General features: G+C 48.6%; 1 protein-coding gene across 2 annotated transcripts in view; it reads left to right on the top strand.

The window, feature by feature from the left end:
• The window catches only part of cfap20dc (CFAP20 domain containing), a 692,307-nt gene that overhangs the window by 285,621 nt on the left and 380,597 nt on the right, over window positions 1-26,089 (top strand). For both annotated transcript variants that reach the window (XM_072472373.1, XM_072472374.1), the window contains exons 6-7: window positions 19,107-19,263; window positions 19,602-19,766. In XM_072472373.1, coding sequence (XP_072328474.1) covers window positions 19,107-19,263; window positions 19,602-19,766 — 322 coding nt within the window. The remainder of the gene's footprint in view (window positions 1-19,106; window positions 19,264-19,601; window positions 19,767-26,089) is intronic.

Consider the following 26,089-nt stretch of genomic DNA (forward strand, 5'->3'; position numbering starts at 1 on the left):
TATTTGAGGCAATTTCAGTTATTTACAAACAACGCACAACACCAATAACCGTCGATCCCAAACCAAACTCCAAATACAAAAAAGAACATCTATAACCCACCCCACATCATCTGGCTCCTTTTTCTAGCTATAATACTCAACAGGAACCCTCCCCCACAACATCACCCCCCCCCCCTCCCCCCGGCTAATGCTTATCACTCCTTAAAGAAGTTTATGAACAATCTCCACCTCAAGCTGAACCCCTCCTCAGAACCCCTGATGGCAAACTTTATCTTCTCCAGGTGCAGAAATTCTGCCAGATCACTCACCACCCCGCCGCCTCAGGTGGCTCCAGGTCCCGCCGCCCTAACCAGATCCACCTCCGGGCTATTGGGGAGGCAAAGGTCAACACATCAGCCTCTCTCCCCACTTGCATTCCCGGAAACTCTATTGCCCCTAATATTGCCACCCATGGACTGGGAACCACCTTCACCCCTAGAATCTTTGACATGTTTCCCGCAAAGACCTTCCAGACCTTCTCCAACTTCGGGCATGCCCAGAACATGTGGACATGATTTGCTGGACCACCTGCGTACCGTCCGCACCTGTCCTTCACCCTGAGAAGAACTGTTTCATCCTTGATACCGTCAGATGTGTTCTATGCACCATCTTAAACTGAATAAAACTTAGTCTTGCACATGAGGAGGGCGAGTTTACCTTTCCAGGGCTTCACTCCATAGTCCAGCTTCCAATGCCCCTTCCGGCCCCTCTTCCCATTTCTGCTTTATTTCCTCCACCGAGGATCATCCTCTCTTCATCAGTTCCTCGTATATGCCTGAGATCCTACTCTCTCCTATCTCGTCCTTAGACAGAATCTTGTCTTGTAATGCTGGGGGTTGGTAGATTCGGAAACGTAGCCAGCTCCGTTCTGACAAAGTGCCTGACTTGCAGGTACTGAAACCCATTTCCTCTCGGTCTTTGAAATTCCTCCTCCAGCTGGCCTAGCTCCCCAAACTCCCACCCCATGAACATATCCCTCAAAATCTCTATCCCTGCCCGCTCCCACATCCTGAATGTGGAATCCAGCCCTGATGGAACAAACCTATGATTGCCGTGTATCGGCGCCCAAGATGACATGCTCTTCATCTTAAAATGCTACTGCACCTGACTACACACTCTTAGTGATGAGACTACCGTCGGCTCGTGGAGTACCTGGCTGGTGAAAACGGAAGAGGCACCAATACCATTGCCATAAGCACACATAAGCACATTTAGCACACTGGGCTAAATCGCTGGCTTTTAAAGCAGACCAAGACAAGCCAGCAGGACGGTTCAATTCCCGTACCAGCCTCCCCGAACAGGCGCTGGAATGTGGTTACTAGCAGCTTTTCACAGTAACTTTATTGAAGTCTACTTGTGACACTAAGCGATTTTCATAAGCTTGTTCCCCTGCACGAGGCCTCCTCCACCTGTCCCCACACCGACCCTTCCTCCACCGCCCACCACCTAACATTTTAAACGTTCGCCGCCCAGTACTACTTCAACAAGTTTGGCTTTGCCAACCCCCTCCCCGCTGTCCCTCTCCAAAAATGTCCTCCTAATATAGGGCACCTTACCCGCCCATATGAACTTCGAGATCATCTTATTTATCCTACCGAAAAAAGTTTTGGGCACAAAAATCAGGAGGCTTTAGGGAAAAACAAACAGGAACTTCGGCAGCACCGTCATTTTTACTGTCTGGGCCCTTCCAGCCAATGAGAGTGGAAGAGCATCCCACCTCCTAAGGTTCTCCTTCACCGCCTCCACCAAGTTCACCAAATTCAGCTTGTGCTGGGCCCAACTATGTGCCACCTGTATCCCCAGGTATTGAAATTTGTTCCAACCAGCTGAAACAGCAACTTCTCCAAGCCCTTCCCCTGCACCAAAGCGTTTACCAGGAACACCTTGTTCTTTGCCATATTGAGCTTGTACCCTAAGAATGGCCCAAACTCCGCCAATATCCCCATTATCTTGTCAACACTTTCCACCGGGTTTGTAACAGCAAGTCGTTTGTGTACAGGGAGACCCGGTATTCTATCCCCACGATCACAATACCTCTCCACTCCCAGAAGCCCTAAGCGGCATTGCCAATGGTTCAATGGCAAGAGTGAAAAGCAATGGAAACCACGGACACCTCTGCCTCGTTCCCTGATGCAGACCAAAATACCTCAAGCTACTATTGTTCATGCGAACACGATCCGTCGGGGCCCTATACAACAACCTAACCCAACCTACAAACTCAAATCGTCCAAACACTCCATACAGGTATGCCACTCAACTGGGTCAAACGTTTTCTGTGCATCCAGAGACACTATTACCTCCGATTCCCGGACCCCCGATGGCATCATGATCATATTCAACAGCCTTCTAATGTCAGCTGGCAGCTGCTGCCCCTTCATGAACCCCGTTTGGTCCTCGCCTATCACCCGCAGCACGTAGTCCTCTATGCTCACTGCCTGTCAACAGCTTCACGTCAATGTTCAGCAACGATATCGGGTGGTATGATCCATACTCCTCTGAAATGGAAGCGTGAGACAATGGGCGAAAGTTCTCCCTTGCCCACTGACTCATTGCATACCTCTACATTGGTGTCCCAATTCCATGTCAAACATTTTATGGAACTCTGCTGGGAACCCGTCCAGGCCCGGGGCTTTCCCAGCCTCGGCCCCTCATCACTTCCCCCAGCCCGATCGAGGCTCCCAACTCCTGACCCTCCCACCCTCCCTCGACCACCGGGAAATCAAGGCCATCTAAAAACCGCATCATGCCCTCATCCCCCACCAGAGGCTCCGAACTATATAATCCCCAATAAAAGGCCTGAAATACACTGTTCACCTCCCCTACCTCCTGAATCTGTCATCCACCCAAACTCCCTCAACTGGTGCACAAGCATCCTGCTGGCTTCTGCCCCATACTCAGACATCGCCCCCCTGGCCTGCCGCAGCTGCCCTTTTGCCTTTCCCAGAGACATCAGCTCAAATTTCATCTGGAGCTTCTTCCTCTCCTTCAGCAACCCATCCTCAGGGGCCGCTGAGTAACTCTGGTCCATCTCCAGAATGGCCTCCACCGATTTTTGTCTTTCTGCCCACTCCAGCTTCTCCCTGTGTGCCCTAATCGAGATAGGTTCTCCCCTGATTATGGCCTTCAGCACCTCCCACAAAACATAGAACATAGAACAATACAGCGCAGTACAGGCCCTTCGGCCCACGATGTTGCACCGACATGGGAAGTCAAAAAACAAAAGCCATCTAACCTACACTATGCCATTATCATCCATATGCTTATCCAATAAACTTTTAAATGCCCTCAATGTTGGCGAGTTCACTACTGTTGCAGGTAGGGCATTCCACGGTCTCACCACTCTTTGCGTAAAGAACCTATCTCTGACCTCTGTCCTATATCTATTACCCCTCAGTTTAAGGCTATGTCCCCTCGTGCCAGCCATTTCCATCCGCGGGAGAAGGCTCTCACTGTCCACCCTATCTAACCCTCTGATCATTTTGTATGCCTCTATTAAGTCTCCTCTTAACCTTCTTCTCTCTAACGAAAACAACCTCAAGTCCATCAGCCTTTCCTCATAAGATTTTCCCTCCATACCAGGCAACATCCTGGTAAATCTCCTCTGCACCCGTTCCAAAGCCTCCACGTCCTTCCTATAATGAGGTGACCAGAACTGTACGCAATACTCCAAATGCGGCCGTACCAGAGTTTTGTACAGCTGCAACATGACCTCATGACTCCGGAACTCAATCCCTCTACCAATAAAGGCCAACACACCAGAGGCCTTCTTCACAACCCTATCAACCTGGGTGGCAACTTTCAGGGATCTATGTACATGGACACCGAGATCGCTCTGCTCATCCACACTTCCAAGAATTTTACCATTAGCCAAATATTCCGCAATCCTGTTATCCCTTCCAAAGTGAATCATCTCACACTTCTCTACATTAAACTCCATTTGCCACCTCTCAGCCCAGCTCTGCAGCTTATCTATGTCCCTCTGTAACCTGCAACATCCTTCCGCACTGTCGACAACATCACTGACTTTAGTGTCGTCTGCAAATTTACTCACCCACCCTTCTGTGCCCTCCTCTAGGTCATTTATAAAAATGACAAACAGCAACGGCCCCAGAACAGATCCTTGTGGTACTCCACTTGTAACTGAACTCCATTCTGAACATTTCCCATCAACCACCACCCTCTGTCTTCTTTCAGCTAGCCAATTTCTGATCCACATCTCTAAATCACCCTCAATCCCCAGCATCCGTATTTTCTGCAATAGCCTACCATGGGGAACCTTATCAAACGCTTTACTGAAATCCATGTACACCACATCAACTGCTCTACCCTCGTCTACCTGTTCAGTCACCTTCTCAAAGAACTCGATAAGGTTTGTGAGGCATGACCTACCCTTCACAAAGCCATGCTGACTATCCCTAATCATATTATTCCTATCTAGATGATTATAAATCTTGTCTCTTATTTCATAGAATTTACAGTGCAGAAGGAGGCCATTCGACCCATCGAGTCTGCACCGGCTCTTGGAAAGAGCACCCTACCCAAGATCAACGCCGCCACCCTATCCCCATAACCCAGTAATCCCACCCAACACTAAGGGCAATTTTGGACACGAAGGACAATTTATCATGGCCAATCCACCTAACCTGCACATCTTTGGACTGTGGGAGGAAACCGGAGCACCCGGAGGAAACACACGCACACACGGGGAGGATGTGCAGACACCGCACAGACAGTGACCCAAGCCGGAATTGAACCTGGGACCCTGGAGCTGTGAAGCAATTGTGCTATCCACAATGCTACCGTGCTGCCTTATAATCCCCTCCCAAGACTTTACCCACAACAGACGTGAGGCTCACCGGTCTATAGTTGCCGGGGTTGTCTCTACTCCCCTTCTTGAACAAAGGGACCACATTTGCTATCCTCCAGTCCTCTGGCACTATTCCTGAAGCCAATGATGACATAAAAATCAAAGCCAAAAGCTCAGCAATCTCTTCCCTGGCTTCCCAGAGAATGCTAGGATAAATCCCATCAGGCCCCGGGGACTTATCTATTTTCAGCCTGTCCAGAATTGCCAACACCTCTTCCCTCCGTACCTCAATGCCATCTATTCTAATAGCCTGGGTCTCAGCATTCTCCTCCACAACATTCTCTTTTTCCTGAGTGAATACTGACGAAACATATTCATTTAGTATCTCGCCTATCTCTTCAGACTCCACACACAACTTCCCATCCCTGTCCTTGACTGGCCCTACTCTTACCCTAGTCATTCTTTTATTCCTGACATACCTATAGAAAGCTTTTGGGTTTTCCTTGATCCTACCTGCCAAATACTTCTCATGTCCCCTCCTTGCTCGTCTTAGCTCTCTCTTTAGGTCCTTCCTCGCTACCTTGTAACTATCAAGCGCCCCAACTGAAACTTCACACCTCATCTTCACATAGGCCTCCTTCTTCCTCTTAACAAGAGACTCCACTTCTTTGGTAAACCACGGTTCCCTCGCTCAACGCCTCCCTCCCTGCCTGACCGGTACGTACTTATCAAGAACACGCAGTAGCTGTTCCTTGAACAAGCTCCACATATCCAGTGTGCCCAACACTTGCAGCCTACTTCTCCAACCTACCCCTCCCAAGTCATGTCTAATGGCATCATAATTGCCCTTCCCCCACCTATAACTCTTGCCCTGCGGGGTATACTTATCCCTTTCCATCTCTAACGTAAACGTCACCGAATTGTGGTCACTGTCCCCAAAGTGCTCACCTACCTCCAAATCTAACACCTGGCCTGGTTCATTACCCAAAACCAAATCCAATGTGGCCTCGCCTCTTGTTGGCCTGTCAACATATTGTGTCAGGAAACCTCCTGCACACACTGTACAAAAAACAACCCTTCTAATGTACTCGACCTATATCTTTTCCAGTCAATATTTGGAAAGTTAAAGTCTCCCATAATAACTACCCTGTTACTTTCGTTCTTGTCCAGAATCATCTTCGCCATCCTTTCCTCTACATCCCTAGAACTATTAGGAGGCGTATAGAAAACTCCCAACAGGGTGACCTCTCCTTTCCTGTTTCTAACCTCAGCCCATACTACCTCGGAAGAAGAGTCCCCATCTAACATCCTCTCCGCCACCGTAATACTGTTCTTGACTAGCAGCGCCACACCTCCCCCTCTTTTGCCTCCTTCTCTGAGCTTACTAAAACACCTAAACCCCGGAACCTGCAACAACCATTCCTGTCCCTGCTCTATCCATGTCTCCGAAATGGCCACAACATCGAAGTCCCAGGTACCAACCCATGCTGCCAGTTCCCCTACCTTATTTCGTATACTCCTGGCATTGAAGTAGACACACTTCAAACCACCTACCTGAACACTGGCCCCCTCCTGCGAAGTCAAATCTGTGCTCCTGACCTCTATACTCTCAATCTCCCGTACCCTAAAACTACAATCCAGGTTCCCATGCCCCTGCTGCATTAGTTTAAACCCCCCCAAAGAGCACTAACAAATCTCCCCCCCAGGATATTTGTGCCCCTCAGGTTCAGATGTAGACCATCCTGTCTGTAGAGGTCCCACCTTCCCCAGAAAGAGCCCCAGTTATCCAGAAATCTGAATTCCTCCCGCCTGCACCATCCCTGTAGCCACGTGTTTAATTGCTCTCTCTCCCTATTCCTCATCTCACTATCACGTGGCACGGGCAACAACCCAGAGATAACAACTCTGTTTGTTCTCATTCTGAGCTTCCATCCTAGCTCCCTGAAAGCCTGCCTGACATCCTTGTCCCCTTTCCTACCTATGTCGTTAGTGCCAATGTGGACCACGACTTGGGGCTGCTCCCCCTCCCCCTTAAGGACCCGGAAAACACGATCCAAGACATCACGTACCCTTGCACCTGGGAGGCAACATACCAAACGTGAGTCTCTCTCGCTCCCACAAAATCTCCTATCTGTGCCCCTGACTATCGAGTCCTCAATTACTAACGCTCTGCTCCTCTCCCCCCTTCCCTTCTGGGCAACAGAGACAGACTCCGTGCCAGAGGCCCATACCCCATGGCTTACCCCTGGTAAGTCCCCCCCACCACAAGTATCCAAAGAGGTATACTTGTTACTCAGGGGAACGACCGCAGGGGATCCCTGCACTGACTGCTTCTTCCCAGTCCCTCTTACAGTTACCCATCTATCTCCAATCTTTGGTTTAACTAATTCCCTGAAGCTGCTATCTATGACCCCCTCTGCCTCCCGAATGATCCGAAGTTCTTCCAACTCCAGCTCCAGTTCCCTAACTCGGTCTTGGAAGAGCTGGAGATGGCTGCACTTCCTGCAGGTAAAATCAGCAGGGACACTAACGGCATCCCTCACCTCAAACATCCTGCAGGAGGAACATTGCACTCCCTTCCCTGCCATCCCTCCAATTTCCAACCAAGTTCTGGTTAATAAATACATTTTTTAAAAATAATAATATAATATGGCACTTACCTCACAGCAATGGGTCTTATTATTAGGTTAGAGGAAGAGGGCGGGTGGGAGACACTACACGTGTAGTGTCTCGGGTTTCCTCTCCACCAGAATTTATTGGTTTGTGGGGGGGGGGGAACCTTCCCAGAAATCCGCGGGTCGAACTTCCGGTTCCCGCCTTATATTTTTAAAAAAACACAGTAAAGAAGAACAGAATCGGGAACAGGTAAGTGTTTTAAAATCAAAAACTCACCTCCCGACAGGCCCCTGCACTCTGCTCCCGCAGAAATTCTGAGGACTGCTCCTGTAAGGTAAGTGTTTTTAAATCAAAAACTCACCTCCCGACAGGCCCCTGCACTCTGCTCCCGCCGAAATTCTGAGCAAAGGCGGAAACTTCATCACTCTTATTGAGCTCCACATAGTTGCATATAGCCACCCCTATCTTTTCGCAGACCCCCTTATCGGCCAACAGCCCCACATTCAACCTCCACTGCAATCACTGGGAACATCCCCGCTTTCCACACGCAGATCCATCAAATGCGCCACATGATCCGAATCCCCAATCGTCCTCGCCGGCAACATTTTGACCTGGACACAAAAAATCGATCCACTCTTTCCTCAATCTCATCTGGTTTGCCACCTTTAAATGAATCTCTTGCATGAACAGCACATCTGCCTTCAAACTCATTAAGTGATCAAAGACACGGGACCTCTTGATCGGCCCATTTAATCCCCTAACATTCCACGAGATCAGCTTGGTCGGAGGGCTCCAGTACCCCCCCAACCCGATCAACCATACCCACTTTTTAATGAGCTCCTCCAGGCCCACGTCCCTCCCCCCTCCCGGGCCTCCTCAAGATGCCGGTCGCCATTCCACCTTAACGAACTGTGCCACAGCAACACCATCCCCATCAGCATCCCATCACTCCCTCCCCCAACCCAAACACTAACCCCCCACCCCAAACTTACCATACCCTCAGCCATAAACAAAGAAAACTATCCCATCCCAATAACCCTACCACTCGTTCCCCACTTTCTCCACGACTCTACCCCTCACCTCGCTTCTGTTAACTAGCCTACCTGCTAGCTAGGTGATAAATTGCCCTTAGTGTCCAAAAAGGCTAGATGGGGTTAGTGGGTTACAGGGATAGGGTGGAAGTGAGGGCTTAAGTGGGTCGGTGCAGGCTCGATGGGCCCAATGGCCTCCTTCTGCACTGTATGTTCTATGTCTATGTCATAGCGCATTTCCACTTCCCCTGCCCCGCCCAACCCCCGCACCATCCCAAGCTCCCCCATCCCCATCCTCCTATCACCCACCCCCCCCCACCACCACCACCACACTTTAATGTACATCCAACACTACTCCCAATGCTGGGAGGGCAAAAACAAAAATCAAAAAATTCTGCATTAATACAATAAACTAAACAAAGTGGATAATATACACAAAGCCAAACATTATATAATTAAGTGCACATGTACAGTTCCCCATCCTCCCTGAGTACAGCATCTCCAGTCCACTTCATGGTGAATCTCCCTAAAATGCAATGTTCTCACAAGTCCCCTAGTCCATGGTCTCTTAAAAATTACTCGCCACCTCTGGTGTATCAAAGTAGTGTTCCGGTCCCCCATGCGTCATAAACGAACAGGGTATAACACCTTGAACTGAACCTTGTTCCGATATAGGGCCATCTTGACCCCATTGAACCCAGTCCGCCACTTGGTCAGCTCCGCTCCTGAGTCCTCATGTCCCTTTCAGGTACACAAACTCATCTCCTTCGCCCACCATAGGATCTTACTTTATCCAGATTGCGATCCAGCCGCACAATGATCGTCCTCAGTGGCTCCCCGCTTTCGGCTCCCTCCTCAGAGACCAGATCCACTTCAGGAGATCGATCAAAGACCCTCTCCACCACCAACTTCTCGAACATCCTAGTCACATATTTTGTGGTCTGCGTCTCTTCAATCCCTTCAATGATCCCCACGATCCTTAGATTCTGCCTCCTCGAATGGCTTTCCAATACATCCTGCTCTGTTTCTTCTGGTCCTCTGTCACCATGAGCATTTCTGCCTCCAGCAAGGCCAGCCGATCTTCATGATCAGCAACCAGCTCCTCCACTTTCTGGAGTGTCGGATTCTGCACCTCCAGCCTCTGTTCCACTCTCTCCAGAGCAGCCCGAATCGGCTCTTCCACCCTCTCCTAATCCTCTGAGGCCACCTATCTCTGCTGCTGAAACCCAGCCGTCAGAAACTCCACCAGTTGCTCCACTGACCACTGTGCGGGCAGCAACGCCACAGATCTTTCCACCATCTTTCCCTCTGCTGCACTCTTAGCCTGACTGTGAACTTTTGATTTTTCCCCCCTCATTTGATAGGGTTGAAACAGTCCCTGCAAAAGGAGAATCACCAGTTCTTTCTTATTCTCACGTGTTTCATCTACAAACACCACACAAAACGGGCAGAAAGGGGCAAAAGATCCAACCTCAGGCGGGAGACACCTTGTGTGTGGCCACTTACTTTATGGCTGCCACCAGAAATCAATCTGGCCATATTTCAAGATGTATTGACACCAGAACTGCAATTAAACACGATAACAGGTCCTGTGAAGGTCACCATCCTTGAAAAAAAAAGCCGAATCCTACAACCATGAGTAGCCGTCTTTAAAATGGCCTACCACAGACTAGTTCCGTTAAGGTTAAAAAGGTACCAGGCTATCACTGTCGTTCAGAAATTTTTTTTATAAAACTACAAATGCGAATAGCTGTCTCTAAGACAGGCTGCTTAATACAGAGATAAGAAACATGAGGCTATTCTACAGAAAGGGAAGAAAAGTGTACAAAAGACAGATTCCAATGGACCAGCACTCGCTCTTCTTCTCCTGCTAGAGAGTGAATTCAAGGTTCTGATCCTGCCAGTTTCATCAAACAAGTCATTCTGGACTTTGTAAATGTGGCTTTCTTACTCTGTTAAGCATTTTAAAGTAGAGAACACTTCTGGATATCCATGTTTAAGTATATTTCTCTTTTAGTAATGACAAACTGCTAGCAGACTTATATTAATGACAAACTGTTAATAGACTTACATTTTGTAGACTCTATAAATCTGTTTTATACTTTAGAATGTTTATTATAAAACCCCACTAAAAATATAACTGTGTATGTGTTACATTGAGTAAGTTTAAATTCCCAGAAGCTCATTAGGAAAAGTCCTGAGAGACAAGAATCCACGCAGAGAAAGTAACGGTTTAGTAGAGAGACTTACCTGGAAAATCCCCATCAGAACGTAACTGAAAGCCATTTAACTATTTCAGAGTTTGAAGAGTGATTCTCCCCCTAGTGAGAGCTGTTCTCTGTTCTGTCCAGGAAGATGGCTTTCCCTCTTTCGGTGGCTTAGTCAGAAACAGACTCGTAAGATTAATCATCCAGGTCAGAAATCCTAAATCATTCAAAATTTCCTTTAATATCTGCCACTAATGTTCTACCCTCTCCCCTTTTAACCCATTTATCTAGCCTATTTTAGCCAATTCTGTTCTTATACACTTTATTTAATTTTAAAACACTTGTTATGGACCCACATACCTCACTCTCATAAATTGTGAAATTCTATCAAGTAATGATCACTTTTGCCCAGAGGATGATTACTATGAAATCTTTAATTAACCCTGTCTTATTACACATTACCAGGTCTAAATTAACCTATTCTCTGGGAAGTTCTAGAAATATTATGCTGAGAAACTGTCCCAAATATACTCAATGAACTCATCCTCTGGGCTACCTTTGCTATTTTGATTTGTCCAATCAATGAGAAGATTAAAGCCCCCCACAATTATTGCAGTTCTTTTCTTACAGACCCCTATTATTTCTTGACGTATACTCTGTCCGATTATATAACTTCAGCTTAGCCCATGAACTCAGGCACTTCAATATTGCCATCGCTGCCCTGCAGGAGACCCAAAATAAAGACGAAGAGCAGCTCAGGGAAGATGGCAGTGGTTACACCTTCTTCTGAAGAGGACCAGCCAAGGATCGGACCAGGATGCATGGAATTGGTTTCACCACCAAGAACAAATGCCTCCCAGAGCTCCCTGTCGGCCTCAGTGAGCACCCCGTGACCCTTCATCTACAACTTGCCAACAATCAGCAGGTAACAGTCGTGAGCGCCGACGCCCCAATCCTTGATACCAGTGATGAGTCCAAAGAAGGATTCTACTCCACCCTGGACTCCATTCTCTCCAACATTCTTGAGGAAGATAAGGTCATCCTCCTTGGGTGCTTCATCCCCAGGGTTGGAAAGGACTCCCTAATCTGCAAAGAAACCACCGGAAAGGAAGGAGTTTGAAATTCCAATTCCAATGGGGTTCTCCTCACCAAATACGCAGAACACTAGCTTGTCATCACTAACACAGTTCCGCCAAAAAGACAAGTTCAGGACTTCCTGGAGACATCCACGATCAAAGCACTGACACATGATCGACTTCATCATCATCCGATCCCGAGACCAAAAGGATGCCCTCATCACCAAAGGGATGACGAATGCAGATGACTTCTGGACAGAGCTGGTACTCATCTGCTTTGTCCATCAAACTCCACCAGAAGCAGATGAAGAAACAGCTCAGAGAAAAGGTTAACTTTGAGCTGCTTCAAGAGCCAAGCATGCTTGTGAACTTCCAACAATGTCTTCTCCCAAATCTCCAAAGTGTCCATTCTAATGTAGTGGAGGAAAACTGGAAAGAACTGAAGATAGCCATCATCTCAAGCTGTGACAAAACCATCTGCTTTGAGACCGGGAAACGCCAAGACTGGTTCGATGAGAATGACCACACCATCCAAGCCTCAGAAACAAGAAGAGGAAAACTCTCTGTGCCTGTAAAACAATATAGCCAGCAAGGCAAAGAGGAGAGCTCATCGGTTAGCTAAGGCGTAGGTACAAAGAAGAACTGGGGAAATCAAGAACCAATGGTGGACTGAGAAAGCTAAGGAGCTGCAACTCCTCGCTACCCAGCATGACATCCAGTGACACCAAAACAATATATGGACCAAATAACCTCGGCCTCAAACCGGTGCGGATCTTGAGAGACAGAGAAAACAAGATGAAGACCATAGATGAGAATGTGTTTGAGGAAATCCCCAATCCCCATCAAAGATGATATTATACTCCCACCAAGTGTGAATGAAGTCGAAGCCGCCATTAAACACGAGGAATGGTAAAGCCATCGGAGTGGACGGGATTGCAGCGGAGATTTTTGAACTTGGAGGAGAAGAGATCACCTGTCATCTCCATCAACTGTTACTGAATATCTGTTGGACTTTAACCTGGTGTTGTAAGACTTCTTACTGTGCTCACCCTTGTCCAACGCCGGCATCTCCACATCATGAAAATCTGGGACAGAGAAGAAATTCCGGCCGAAGTCAGTGATGCCGCCGTTAGCACTAGCTTCAAGAAAGGAGCCAAAGCAGACTGTGGGAACTACCGAAGAATCTCCCTACTCTCCATCGCTGAGAAGATCATCATTTGAATCCTCACTAGTTGCCCTTCTCCCAGTCTCTCAAAAGTTCTTCTGGAAAGCTAGCGTGGTTTCCAACCAAACCGTTGAACAGCGGCCATTTTCACTGCTCAGCAACTTCAAGAGAAATGTGAGGAATAACATCAACCCCTCTAAGTGGCCTTCATTGGTCTGATCAAGGATTTTGACTCAGCCAATCGGAAAGTACTATGGAGGACCCTGTCGGAGGCCGTCTATCCAGAGAGATTTATCAACATCCTCCAAGACAAGATGTCGGCTACAGTCCTCACTGATGGACATAAGACCAAACCCTTTGACGTCAAGACTGGAGATGAGCAGTGGCTGTGTCATTGCCCCCACCCTTTTCTCCATTTTCATTGCCACCATCCTTTATCTTGTCAAAAGCAAGCTCCCAGTGGAGTGGACATCCTCTACAGGATGGCCGGAAACCTTTCAACCTCCGTTGGTTGAAATTCAAGAAGAAAATGACACTGACATCGCTCGTAGAACTTCAGTATGCAGATTACATCGCCATCTCTCAGAAGAGAATCTCCAAGCCATGCTTGGCACCTTTGTGGAAGCATACCACAGAACCGGTCTGAGCTTCAACCTGTCGCAGGGCACGCTCCGGTCTCTCTCACCATCAAGATCAACGAGGAAACCCTATCAAACGTGGAACATTTGTCATACCTGGGGAGCCACCTCTCCTATAAGGCTAATATTGATGCAGAGATCCAGCATCGTATCCAATCTGCGAGTGCCTCCTTTAGACGCCTAGGAACGAAAGTTTTTGATGACTGTGACATCCATACTGACACCAAGATCCTTGTGTACAAGGCGGTTGGCCTCCCAACTCTTCTATGCAGCTCAGAAACTGGACCACGTACAGACGCCACCTTAAGGTCATGGAGAGGTACCATTGACACTGTTTGAGACGGACTTTCTAGATCAGCAGGGAGGACAGGCGTACGAACATCAGTGCCCTTGAAGGAGCCAAGAACTTCAGCATTGAGGCCATGATCATCCAAAACCAACTTCAATGGACTGGCCTTGTGGTTAGGATGTCAGAGGCCCAACTGCCAAAGCAAATCTTCTTCGCCCAGCTCAAGGAAGGCTCCCGAACAAAAGGACGACAAAGGAAACGCTTCAAAGACACCCTGAGAGCTTACCTTGAGAAATGCAATATGGACGTCAATGCCTGGGAGACTCTTGCTCAGGAGAGACCTACTTGAAGGAACCTACTGATTGAAGGGACCCAATTATTTGAGGACACCTGCAAGAGGAGCCCCAGAAAAGAAGCCTGAGAAAGGAATAACAGCAACCAGAGTCCAAGGACTGATCCCACCTCCTGGCAACACCTACCAAGTGTGTGGTTGCAGATGTAGCTCGAGGATCATTAGCCATGCAAAAACCAACAGATCACATGACCAGTAACATGGAATTTTTTAGGTGGACTATTATAGTCGTTAGTAAGTGCTCACCAAAGAAAATAAATACACTTTCCTTTGCACTTTCTGATTCTGCATCTTGATCTTCTGAACCAAGATTATTTTCCACTAATGTAGTGAACTCATCTTTTATCAACAGAGGTACCCTATCTTCTTTTCCTTTCATCCTGTCCTTCTGAAATATGAAATATCCTTAAATTCAAGTCCCAACCTTCATCATCTTGTAACCATGAGCGAAATTCTCCCGAAATGGCGCGATGTCCGCCGACTGGCGCCCAAAACGGCGCCAATCAGATGGGCACCGCGCCGCCCCAAAGGTGCGGAATGCTCCGCATCTTTGGGGGCCGAGCCCCAACATTGAGGGGCTAGGCCGACGGCGGAGGAATTTCCGCCCCGCCAGCTGGCGGAAACGCCTTTGTTGCCCCGCCAGCTGGCGCGGAAATGACATCTCGGGGCGGCGCATGCGCGGGAGCGTCAGCGGCCGCTGACAGTTTCCCACTCATGCGCAGTGGAGGGAGTCTCTTCCGCCTCCGCCATGGTGGAGACCGTGGTGGAGGCGGAAGGGAAAGAGTGCCCCCACGGCACAGGCCCGCCCGCGAATCGGTGGGCACCGATCGCGGGCCAGGCCACCGTGGGGGCACCCCCCGGGGCCAGATCGCCCCGCGCCCCCCCAGGACCCCGGAGCCCGCCCACGCCGCCTTGTCCCGGCGTTCAAAAGGTGGTTTAATCCACGCCGGCGGGACAGGCAATTTATCGGCGGGACTTCGGGCCATCCGGGCCGGAGAATCAAGCGGGACTTTGGCCAACCGGCGTGGCCCGATTCCCGCCCCCGCCGAATATCCGGTACCAGAGACTTCGGCAACCGGCGGGGGCGGGATTCACGGCAACCCCCGGCGATTGTCCAACCCGGCAGGGTGTCGGAGAATGATGCCCCATGTCTCTGTAATGATATCATGGGGCGTCATTCTCCGACCCCCCGCCGGGTTGGAGAATCACTGGGGGCTGCCGTGAATCCCGCCCCCGCCGGTTGCCGAAGTCTCCGGTACCGGATATTCGGCGGGGGTGGGAATCGGGCCGCGCCGGTTGGCCAAAGTCCCACCGATAAATTGCGTGTCCCGCCGGCGTGGATTAAACCACCTTTTGAAAGGCGGGACAAGGCGGCGTGGGCGGGCTCCGGGGTCCTGGGGGGGGCGCGGGGCGATCTGGCCCTGGGGGGTGCCCCCACGGTGGCCTGGCCCGCGATCGGGGCCCACCGATCCGCGGGCGGGCCTGTGCCGTGGGGGCACTCTTGCCCTTCCGCCTCCGCCCGCCACGGTCTCCACCATGGCGGAGGCGGAAGAGAATCCCTCCACTGCGCATGCGTGGGAAACTGTCAGCGGCCGCTGACGCTCCCGCGCATGCACCGCCCGGGAATGTCATTTCCGCGCCAGCTGGCGGGGTAACAAAGGCCGTTTCCGCCAGCTGGCGGGGAGGAAATCCCTCCGGCATCGGCCTAGCCCCTCAATGTTGTGGCTCGGCCCCCAAAGATGCGGAGCAATCCGCACCTTTGGGGCGGCGCAATGCCCGTCTGATTGGCGCCGTTTTGGGCGCCAGTCGGCGGACATCGCGCCGTTTCGGGAGAATCTTGCCCCATATTATATTCATTTATTTCTATTTCAGCTATCCATTCATCCATCTCGCTACGAATGCTGCAAGCTGTCAGACAAAGCCTTTAATTATATCTTTTTATCGTTTTTGCTTTGTCTGTCCTTATTTGCTAGTGCACTCTTAGTTTTTATGCTCTATCCCTTCCTGTGACACTCTGGTTATCAATATCTGTATCATTGCACTGCAGTTCAATTCCTTGTCCTTTCTCTTCAACTTTGCAAATCTCCCCTTAAGTGAACCCTTGCCTTATTTAGTTTAGAGCCCACAGTATAGCCCTGGTTATATGATTCATCAGTCGTCTGGTACCTGCATGGTTCAGGTGAAGGCTATCTCATTGGTACAGCTCTCCTTTTTCCCCCAGTTTTTTTTGGCCAGTTCCCCATGAATCAAAACCCATTTTCCCCCATACCAATCTTCAATCAAACCAATTTGCTCGTGGCTTATATAGCAATCCAGATAACCTTTGTGTTATCATTTTTTATTTAGCCCCAACTGCTTATACTCCCTTAGCAGAACCCCTTTCTTTGTCGCAACTATGTTGTTGGAATCCATGTGGACCACGCCAGCTGGATCATTCCCCTCCCATTCAAGTTCCTCTCCAGCTCTGAGGCAGTACTCTTAATCCTGCACTCGCTCTGCAACACAGTCTTCAGGATTCCTGGTTCTCAGCTGCAGAGAACTGTATCTGTCCTTGTAACTATACTGTCCTCCACTACAACCATATTCCTTTTTAAGTCCCCCCATCAAGGTGTGGCCAGTTTGCCCATCCTCCCTGCAGACCCTGCTCACGTCCACATAAACTGCACACTCGCAAGCAGTGTATTCTAGTTAACCTCTTGCTGCAAGAAAAAGTTTCTCCTCATGTTGCCAATTCTCCTTTTGCCAATGACCTCAAATCTATGCCCTCTATTTCATAGAATTATTACAGAGCAGAAGGAGGCCATTCAGCCCATCGAGTTTGCACTGGCCCTTGGAAAGAGCACCCCACTTAAGTCCCACATCTCCACCCTATCCCCCTTTACCCCTGAAACCCATTAACCCCACCTAACCTTTTTGGACATGAAGGGCAATTTAGAATAGCCAATCCACCTAACCTGCACATCTTTGGGCTGTGGGAGGAAACCGGAGCACCCGGAGGAAACTCACGCACAGACGGGGAGAATGTGCAGACTCCACGCAGACAGTGACCCAAGCCGGGAATCGAGCCTGGGACCCTGGAGCTGTGAATCAACTGTGCTAACCACTGTGCTAGCGTGCTGCCCATATTTCTTGGTCCTCACAGCAGTGGGAACAGTTTTCCCTGACTACTCTATCCAGAAACATTCCTGATTTTGCATACCTCTATCTACCCCTATGAAATCTCCTACAAAACTACTTTTCTCCAAGAAATACGGTCCCATTTACTCCAATCTATCTGTGGAATTGAAGTTCCTCATTCTTGTGATCTTTTCTGCACTCCCTCTAATGCCATCACGTTTTTCCTGAAGTGTGGCACCTAGAACTGGAAGCTGTACAACAGCTGAGGCCAAACCAGTGTTTTACGCTTGCTCTTTTACACTGCTGCTGCTCTTTCTAGCTACTCCTGCCAGCTCGGTTGCCATGGTATGCCACCCCTGTCTGCTTTGCACTATCCTCACACTCCAGTGTAGCTTGTTTGCAACCATTTTGTGACACCTGTCATCCAACTACATCTATGTTGAACCCTTTGTCTGCTGCCCTCCATTTTGCTCTATAAAAGAGATATCTGTAGTTGATCAGCTCTGATGAAACGGCCAAAATCCTGACAATTCTTTCTGAATGTCATTTTTTTAAGAGTTATTTTAGCTCTTGCAATTTCAAGCACCTCTTCATTTATTTTGTACTGTATATGGAATTTTTAGCACATGTCTTAGCATTCATATTTCAAAGCCCATTATTTTCTTCCACAGATCCCGAGAGAACATCACTGTGTGCCTCCCGCCAGTCTGTAAAATGATCATTTATCCCTGCTGTCTACTTTCTGTCTGTTAGTCAATGTTATATCCACACACCTACTGCCCCAGCTGTCCCCATGGACTTAGTTTTGCTAACAAGTCTGTTATGTGATTTATCTGTTTTAGTTTCCTGTAGGTGGTGTTTTAGTATGATTACTGATATGTAACAGTTTGCATATGATGTTGTTTTGATTTTCTCCCACAACGTCATGATCATTTTCTATATTAGACTGTATGTGTATTTTGCATCGAATGCTTTGCATGTAAGAAGTCAAACTGGAAAAATAAGTATTGCTTATAATTGCATTTTGGACATCATCTATGTTGAAATAAGTTGTCAAGGTACAAAAAAATAGCTTGTTTATATTAATTTTCCATTTATACCCCTTCCTTGAATCTCTGCTGCTGTATATTTCCAAAGCTAAGAGATAAACTGAGTCCTTCGACAATTTCAGTTTAAAACTGGCTGCTTCTTGAGATTATTTCAGTCATTTAACTTATTTTGCTGACCCCTGCAATTAGGCAGTTGGCCTCTGCTAGCTGCTCTCCACAACAAGAAGATTGAGAGAGAATTGTAGATATAGACATACAATTTGCAGTGCAGAAGGAGGCCATTCAGCCCATCGAGTCTGCACTGGCCCTTGGAAGAGCACCCCATTTAAGCCCACTCCTTTGCCCCATACCTGTAAGCCAGCAACCCCACCCAACCCCTTTGGACACTAAGGGCAATTTGGCATGGCAATCCACCTAACCTGCATGTCTTTGGACTGTGGGAGAAAACCGGAGCTCCCGGAGGAAACCCACGCAGACACGAGGAGAACGTGCAGACTCCGCACAGACAAGCCAGGAATTGAACCTGGGACCCTGGAGCTGTGAAGCGACACTGTGCTACCGTGCCGCTATCTGCATGTAACTCACCACATTGAGGCACAGCATCTTGAAGTTCCACAGTTCTGCAGTATTATGCCACCCACAGTCTATATTATAGGGCCAGACTGTATTTTGCAGGCCACCAAATTCAAGAAAACTAAATCAGATTTATTTTCCTTGCAGTGGAGCAATGTTTGCATTGATATGGTGTCATTTGCTAATGCTGCATTTAAAGGAGCCGGCTTTCAATCCTTAGACAGGATTGTTGTCTCAGCCAACTGTAAACTAAGGAAAATATTCACTATGAAACTACAGCCACAAGATACTACTTTTGAGAATGGTATGTAATTGGAACTGTCTCGATCAATATAATATTAAGTGGTAGATAAAATGGCAATTACAACATTGCAGAAACAAATCACAAACATAATTCAGTAGTGTCATGCTGACTTCATAACTGCTGTATTTGTAATAAGATTTAAACAAACCTCAAACCTCCTTATCCAATATTGAGCTCCCATGGCAAGTATGTATGCCCTCTAGAGTTGTTCATAAAAAGTACACATTTGATTGGTCATTTCAACGTTTTCTTCTTGCTGATGTATCAACTATGTTTTATGTTGTGGCAGTTCCAAAAGTTTTTATCAGGAAATTAAAGCATTTCTTCTTCTTCCCCAGATGTGTATTCTTTGCAGTGTTTCACTGATGGACCCACAGATGTAATTCCAAAGAGCTGTCAGCTAGGCATTGATGTAGATCACGTTACACAGCTCCTGAATGTGGTAAAGCTGAGACAGGGAGAATTAAGACTCGGAAGTCAATCCCTCACGTCCACAGATTTGGGTACAGTTAGAAGATTTACTCAAAGTTAAATTTAACCTAAGTGTTTTACTATTGCTTATAATATTTCATAAGTCAATTTGAATTGATGTAAAGCAGTTTGGCTTGTACAATAAATACTAACTATATATGGTTTACAACACAGACACTATGATCTTATTCCCAAGAAGTTTCCCAAGACTTCTCTGATCATTCTTTTGGTGTGAAACATCAAAGTGTTCAGTTGGTGTTCTTACATTGGTTGTGTAATCTATTAATCGCTTCTCTTAAATGTCTAACATAGTTTATTTTGACCTTCCTCCAACATTGTCAGGGCACTTGACAAATATTTCCTGCTGCCAGTAATTGGATGTTAATTTTGAGGTGAACAATTAATCATTAATGTTTATCCATTTTGTATGTCTGCTATTTGACGTTCTGGACATTAAAGTACAGGGAATATTGCCACATTCTTAATATACACAAATTAAGTCTGGTGATTGGTATTTCAGGCACATTTGAAGTTAAGGGAGCTTAGTTGACAAAATTGGAACTGATTTTTAATTTGTTACATTTGACCTAATTCATGCTGAGAAAATGTGCCAGGTACCCTCCAAAAATAAGGGGCGAAATTCTCCCCCAACGGCGCGATGTCCGCCGACTGGCGCCAAACACGGCGCGCCGGCCCAAAGTTGCGGAATGCTCCGCATCTTTGGTGGCCTAGCCCCAACATTGAGGGGCTAGGCCGACGCCGGAGGGATTTCTGCCCCGCCAGCTGGCGGAAATGGCATTTGTTGCCCCGCCAGCTGGCGCGGAAATGCGGCGCATGCGCGGGAGCGTCAGCGGCCGCTGACAGTTTCCCGGCGCATGCGCGGGAGCGTCAGCGGCCGCTGTCAGTTTCCCGGCGCATGCGCGGGAGCGTCAGTGGCTGCTGTCAGTTTCCCGCGCATGCGCAGTGGGGAGAGTCTCTTCCGCCTCCGCCATGGTGGAGGCCGTAGCGGAGGCGGAAGGGAAAGAGTGCCCCCGCGGCACAGGCCCGCCCGCGGATCGGTGGGCCCCGATCGCGGGCCAGGCCACCGTGGGGTCACCCCCCCGGGGTCAGATTGCCCCGCGCCCCCCCCCCCCCCCCCCAGGACCCCGGAGCCCGCCCACGCCGCCTGGTCCCACCGGTAAATACCAGGTTTGATTTACGCCGGCGGGACAGGCAATTTCTGGGCGGGACTTCGGCCCATCCGGGCCGGAGAATCCAGCGGGGGGGGGGTCCTGCCAACCGGCGCGGCCCGATTCCCGCCCCCGCCCAATCTCTGGTACCGGAGACTTCGGCGGGGGCGGGATTCACGGCGGCCTACGGCCATTCTCCGACCCGGCGGGGGGTCGGAGAATGACGCCCAAGATTTCCCAAAGATTATTTGGGAGATTGGGCTTTGTACTTGGAAAGCCCAAATATTTGATTTGTTGTTTGAATTGTGCTGGCGGTGCAATATAAATAATTGTTAACATTTCTGCCGCTGCTGTTGGATTTGACTTGCCTTTTCTCAATGCAGTAGTATCTCATTTTTGAGTACCGGAGCTGTGCTCCCTCTCTTCACTGGCTGAGCTGTTGATGCTGTGCTTCTGACTGATCCAAATCACCAAATCCTCATGCTGCAATTCTTTTCAGCAGTTTTCCACTCGACATTGCAAGTGTTAGGACTGGTGTAGAATGAATTACAGCCAGTAACTGTTTTTCAGTTGCAGAGTATCTGCTCTCCACATTTTTCAGAATTTGTTTACAAGTACCATTGTGGACTTTTCCCCTTTGTATTGTCCTTAAGCAACAGCTGTTCTTAGATTCCATTCTATAATTATCAATGTTTGAGTTCAAACTAGAGTGTGAAATTGAAAGGTTATTTCACAAAACAAATTTTTGTTAAGGTAATGGAATAAGTGGTTCTGCAATAAATTTCCTCAGCAATTCTTCTAATATCCTGACCCTGCTGGAAAATTGAAGATGACGTCCAATGTGGCTTTGCTCTCTGTTTTAGGAGTTTCTGATATACCTTGTAAGGGTGAAACCTTTGCCCACCTTTTACAAGGTAAATCCATAAGACGGGGTTAGGGGAAAAGTCGTGGTTCATGCTGGTGAAGCTAGGTGTGGGAACTTTCTATGCTAGAAGTTCCTGCTCCACTGGCTCAGTTGTGACCTGATGTACTTCTGTGGACAATAAGCTGAGTGAGTCAATGGTACCTACTGCAAGGTGGACCACCAATCCCCATCCTGAAATAGAAAAGGACTTAAAAAAAAGTGTTGATCTTACCACACCTTAGTCAATATCTCAGGAAGCTATGACCAGGGTAGAGTTTAGAGGACAGGGAATTTTCATACCCCTCCCACTTCCTTCCCTGCCCCAATCATAAACAATGACGTTTATATCTGTCTGAAGCAGCAGGGTTCACATTCTGAGGAATTACAACCGCATGTTATTCTTCGGCATTCTGCCATTCTGATAAACTTTCTGACATTCAGCACTGCATTCGTGAGAGGAATGCACACACAGCTGTTATCTTTCTTGCCTAATTCCTTAAAGAGAAACTGGAATTTCCGAGAAAGTTGCTCTCATAACCTGGGGTTAAACAGGTCATGGGACACTAATGAAACTTTGAGCAAGTCATGGGACACTTATGAGACTGGGGGATTGATATTCCCAAAGGCCGGTCGCCCCCTTATACATCATGTGTAAAACCGGAGGGCCATGAACTGTGAGCTTACTCCTTGTAGTACGGTAACTGCTCTGTACTCATGTTTGTTCCTTTGACTCAACCTGTTCGGTTCGGTGTGGACTCTTTTCCGGACCGCATAATAGTTTCTGTGAACCTTTGGCATAAGAGTGGAATTGTGCTGTTTTTTCTTACATTAATTTATGCCAATTTTATGCTGCTTGTGAATGTTCCAATACTAGAAGGTTTCTATTGTTTGTTTCAATTTTGAGCATATTCTGCCAAAACTGTGGTAGTGTGGCTCCTTTAAGAAGGCAGGCTCCATGGACCACGTGACCAGCTCAGGACCAATTGCGCAGGAGCACATGAACCACAGGGCGGGGGCTTGAGAGCAGGGCAGTGTGGACCACGGAGCTGAGGTGTAGAGACCTATTGTATAGGGTTCTGTGCCTGTTATCTAACTGCCTTTGTCTTTCATCAATAAACCCCTTTGTTTACTCTCGAGCCACATCCCCTGGCACCCATTTTTATCACTCCACACCCCATGAAATAAAACACCTTGTGTAGGTTCCCTAGATTCACACCAGCAATGCGCAGGCATATATTTATGCGTAAATTGGAGGCATTGTACATCCCAAAGTCAGATGGTATTGATATAATTGGCATATCTGAGAATTCTGAAGTTCGATAGCAATTTTCTTTCTAATGTTTTAGAACTTTGCTTGCTGAGAAAAGCTCTCTACTTAAGCAAAGTACTGCCAATTTTGGCACCTTTTTCATGATAGTTCCTTTCAGAGTACTTTGTGCAGTAATCTGCATCTATGACAAATCATTTCCCCATCTGTTTGCGGTCTTGCACGATTTGCTACAACTTCCTGATCCTTTTGTCCTTTTCATTGTTTCTACACTCCTTACTCCATCGCTCTCCTTCCTATGTCCTCACCTATTTATTTCCTTTATCACTGCCTATTGTTTTAGCTTCCACATCATTAGTTACATTGGGCGGGATTCTCCCCTACCCGGCGGGGCGGGGGGTCCCGGCGGGATGGAGTGGTGTGAACCACTCCGGCGTCGGGCCGCCCCAAAGGTCCGCACCTTTAGGGGCCAAGCCCTCACCTTGAGGGGCTAGCCCCGCGCCGGAGTGGTTGGCGCGCCGCCAGCCAGCGGGAAAGGCCTTTGGCGCCACGCCAGCCAGGGCCGAAAGGACTTCGCCGGGCGGCGGAAGTCCGTGCATGCGCGGGAGCGTCAGCGGCTGCTGACATCATCACTGCGCATGCGCGGGGGGGGGGGTGGGGTGTCTCTTCCGCATCGGCCATGGTGAAGACTGTGGCCCAGACGGAGGGAAAAGAGTGCCCCCACGGCACAGGCCTGCCCGTGGATCAGTGGGCCCCGATCCGCGGGCCAGGCCACCGTGGGGGCACCCCCCCCCCGGGCCAGATCGCCCCGCACCCCCCCAAGGACCCCGGAGCCCGCCTGCACCGCCTAGTCCCGCCGGGAAGAGAGGTGGTTTGATCCTCGCCGGCGGAACAGGCATTCCAGCAGCGGGACTTTGTCCCATCGCGGGCCGGAGAATCGCAGGAGGGGGACCTTGCCGACCGGCGGGACCCGATTCCCGCCCCCGCCGAATATCCGGTGCCGGAGAATACATCAATTTGTGAATCCCGGCGGGGGCAGGATTCACGCCAGCCCCCGGCGATTCTCCGACCCGGCGGGGGATCATAGAATCCCGCCCCTTGTAATTGTATTTGTTCATAAGAGCATTAAAAGAAAATGTTACTATTTGGCTAGCTAACTGTGATGAATGATATCTGTATACATATGTACGTTTAATGCGTAGGCCCCTTTAAGACCGGGTTTTGGAACCCTGGGGGACTCCGCCTCCGGCTCCGCCCCCAGGAAGCTGTATATAAGGTTACGTTCAGTCGGCAGCGTGCAGTGAGCACACTTCTCGGCAGCTGTCTAGTTTTCTGGTTATTAAACCCTTTGCGTTATCAAACTCCTCTCCTGAGTCGTAATTGAGGGTATCTCACTCACATTGATTATTTCAGACTGGATTAACTCACAAGTAGCTGAAAGCTTATTTCTTGCGTGAAAGCCCAAGATTGACTCAAAGGTCTCAAAAAGAACCAAATTGATAACAGTAATTAAGAACAAAGAAAGTTACAGCACTGGAACAGGTCCTTCTGCCCTCCCAGCCTGCGCCGATCCAGATTCTTTATCTAAACCTAATTGGAGCCAAGCATATTGTGTAGCTTTCTGTTCAATTAAATAAACTGCTAATTATCGACACATTCCGAAAGAATCACATAAAGTTTGTTTTTAAATTCTATAGTTTGGCTCTTCCTCCAAGTAAAATGCTCAGAAAAATCCAATAAAACTGTGTGCCTGGTGCTTCTCCAGTGGCTGCAGCATTGGCTGTGACCTCTAATCGAGGAGACGACAGATGTCCTAGGAGGGTGACTTTTTGACTTTGGGACTTTTGGCCACTTTGGGCACAGAGGCTCTGGTTTCATTTTGGCCTGGAGTCAGGGCTGGCTGACTGACAGATAACAACAGGGGCAGTGGTGGAATGACAGAGGTGGGAGCACAAATGCTGTCATCCTGAGTGAGGAACGCTGGTTTGAGATCCATGGGGACACTGTCACTCTACTGAGGTGTAACGGCTCAGCAATCCTCCCAACTGCTTGAGAAAATATTTGTGGACTGCTGTGATGACATGCAAACCCAGAACCATGATGGCAGTACTTTGAGCTTCCACTGCAACACTCAGATCTTTGATGAAAGTTACTTGCGCTGCAATGGAAACAGTGACATTGGCATCATCAGCTGGTGAATTAGTAGTCCTCCATGTTGGACACCACTTGGAGGTAGCACTGAGGGTGGCAAGGGTGCAGAATACGCTCTATGTGAGGGACTTCAATGTCCATCACCGAGAGTGGCTTGGTAGTACCAACACAGACTGGGTCCTAAAGGACATAGGTGCTCGACTGGGACTACAGAATTTGTTGAGAGAACCATCAAGAAGGACCTCATCATCACCAACCTGCCTGCTGCGAATGCATCTGTCCATGACCGGATTGGTAGAAGTGACCGCTGCGTAGAAGTCCTTGTGGAGACAAAGTCTGTCTTCACACTGAGGATACCCTCCATCATGTTATGTGGCACTACCACTGTGCTAAATGGAATAGACTTCGAACAGATCCAGCAACTCAAGACTGAGCATCCATGAAGTGCTGCAGGCCATCAGCAGCACAATCTGCAACCTCATGGCCTGGCATAGCCCCAACTCCACCATTACCACTCAGCCAGGGGATCAATCCTGGTTCAATGAAGAGTGCAGGAGAACGTGCCAAGAGCACCACCAGGCATACCAAAAAATGAGGTGTCAACCTGGTCAATACGATTCACTCCACTTGATATCAAGAAATGGCTGAAGGCACTGGATACTGCAAAGGCTATGGGCCCTGACAATTTCAGGCAATAGTACCGAAGACCTTTGCTCCAGAACTTGCCTCACCCCTAGCCAAGCTGTTCCAGTATACCTACAACACTGGCATCTACCCAGCAAGGTGGAAAATTGCCCAGGTGTGTCCTGTACACAAGAAACAGGACAAATCCAACCCAGCCAATTATCAACCCAGCCAATTATC

This window comes from Scyliorhinus torazame, chromosome 13 (genome assembly GCF_047496885.1).
Source record: "Scyliorhinus torazame isolate Kashiwa2021f chromosome 13, sScyTor2.1, whole genome shotgun sequence".
NCBI lineage: Eukaryota > Metazoa > Chordata > Chondrichthyes > Carcharhiniformes > Scyliorhinidae > Scyliorhinus > Scyliorhinus torazame.